Source organism: Penaeus monodon, chromosome 19, assembly GCF_015228065.2.
Source record: "Penaeus monodon isolate SGIC_2016 chromosome 19, NSTDA_Pmon_1, whole genome shotgun sequence".
NCBI classification, from domain to species: domain Eukaryota; kingdom Metazoa; phylum Arthropoda; class Malacostraca; order Decapoda; family Penaeidae; genus Penaeus; species Penaeus monodon.
In genome coordinates this window covers 16,767,465-16,769,353 of record NC_051404.1, presented here as the reverse complement: position 1 = coordinate 16,769,353, position 1,889 = coordinate 16,767,465, and the positions used below count along the sequence as shown (strand labels likewise).

At 32.5% G+C, this 1,889-nt stretch overlaps 1 protein-coding gene across 3 annotated transcripts in view; it reads left to right on the top strand.

Moving 5' to 3' along the window:
- The window catches only part of LOC119585106 (integrator complex subunit 8-like), a 14,908-nt gene that overhangs the window by 6,998 nt on the left and 6,021 nt on the right, over positions 1-1,889 (top strand). For all 3 annotated transcript variants that reach the window (XM_037933734.1, XM_037933733.1, XM_037933732.1), the window contains 3 exons: positions 355-465; positions 968-1,199; positions 1,539-1,684. In XM_037933734.1, the coding sequence (XP_037789662.1) occupies positions 355-465; positions 968-1,199; positions 1,539-1,684 (489 nt within the window). The remainder of the gene's footprint in view (positions 1-354; positions 466-967; positions 1,200-1,538; positions 1,685-1,889) is intronic.

The following is a 1,889-nucleotide window of genomic DNA, read 5'->3' as shown; positions in this document are numbered from 1 at the left end:
GACCTACAGTTATTTTACATTGTTGGATTGGATAGTGTGCTTGATTGAAAGTACAGTATTGTATTATTGCCCTTTCTGTAATAATGTGATTGATATTAGCCAATACAGACTTGATGTCAGTAACTAAGGATTGGCAATATCAGATTGATATATCCCCTCTTTTGTCCATTAAGATTAGGTATGAGTGTATATACATTTCCTCAACACCTTTTGTCATCATAAGTAATAAAAAAGAAATAAATTTTGTAATAAATTTTTTGGTAACTTTCACTAAATAATAAAAACACTTACTGTACCAAATGCTTATCTCATGAAAATAGTATCTGAAAAAGTTTCTTAATTTTTTCTGGGCAGGTCCAGACTCTAAACACTATACGCAATGTGTTTGAAGGAGAAGTGTGGCAGAGCAATTACCCAATTGCTCTCGCTCAGGCTGGTAAGCCAGGAGTGCAGTTCCTCATTCAGGTAGGTCTATCATTTTGGAAATACTTACATGCAACTACTTTTTACTGATAATTATTATTCTCAGTTTTGAAGTGATGTATATTTATATTTAATAGTTACAGGAGAATTACATTATAATGATGTAGTTCACTATTTGTTGCTCTAATGAGCTAAATTTGCCTGAAACAGTATAGATTCTTGATATACTGTCATGTATTCATAATATTTTTTTAAGATTTATGAGTGGACACTACTACCATTTGTCTGAATATATTTTTTTGTATCATAACAATAATATTGTTTATTATTTATTGATGCATGCTTACCATTGCATATTAGAATAATAAGTTGACCCAGAAATAGGCTAATATTACAAGTTACTATAATCCTAACTGTTATTCTGTACAAACTCAGCTCCTGCTTTATTTTAGCCAGACATTCTATCTCTGGAAGAAACTAGATCTTAGGATTCCTGTAAGTAAAATTCAGCTAAGGTAAGCACCTTTTTCAAAATTTCCCTCAGACTCTTGCTGCTAAAATGAACCAGTTAGACACCACCCAGAGGGAAAGAGTGCGCATGTTCCTGTTTTCAGTAAACCTCAGACCAAACATTAGTGAGGTGTTGGTGCCTGCCATCATGACTTGCAACCCAGTGAAAAGCCTCTTCCAGCAGGATGAGCTAACAGAGATGTGGCCACAATATGTGGAATCAAGAATCAAGTCAATGAAGAAGTCTTCTGATGTGGAAATGCTGGGTAAATGGGCTCATTATTTTATTAGATACTTTAAAATTTCTCCATTTTTGATAGAGTTCTTAAATAAGTAATATTATTATATAACTGGTTTAGCTGTCATGCATTGTTCTTGTTTGGTATAAAACTGCCATAATGTAGGAAAGGAAATCAAAGAAAAAGTAGTATTTTTCATTGATATCAGATACAAATAAATTGGAGTGCAACTGTAAGCTATACTGAAATTAGAACATTTTGGTAAAATATTATTTCCATGAACAGTAAATTTTCATCTCGATCATGACTTATAGTGGAATTAAGATAATGTATTAAAATAAATAATACTTTATTGATGCTCAACAGGTTCAGGTGAATTGAATGACCTCATATGGGATTTGATCCATTCATACAAACCAGACCTTCTGAAGGATTCTGTTATGCAGTATAAAACAGCCTTGCCAGCCAGACCTGATATCCCCAAAAAGGAAATTACAGAACTGAACACAAAGGTAAGAGGCTGTTCAGTTTAGAATGATTTGAACATTTCAAATATTTAAGGAGTTTAAACCTGATATTACTTGAGTATACTCGGTTGTCATTATTACTGATTATGGACCAATATTAACTAAAACGGATTGATACTTTGATTTATGATAGTGATATTTTATACTGAGACATACATTTTACCTCTACTTAGAGTTCAACTGGGACTAA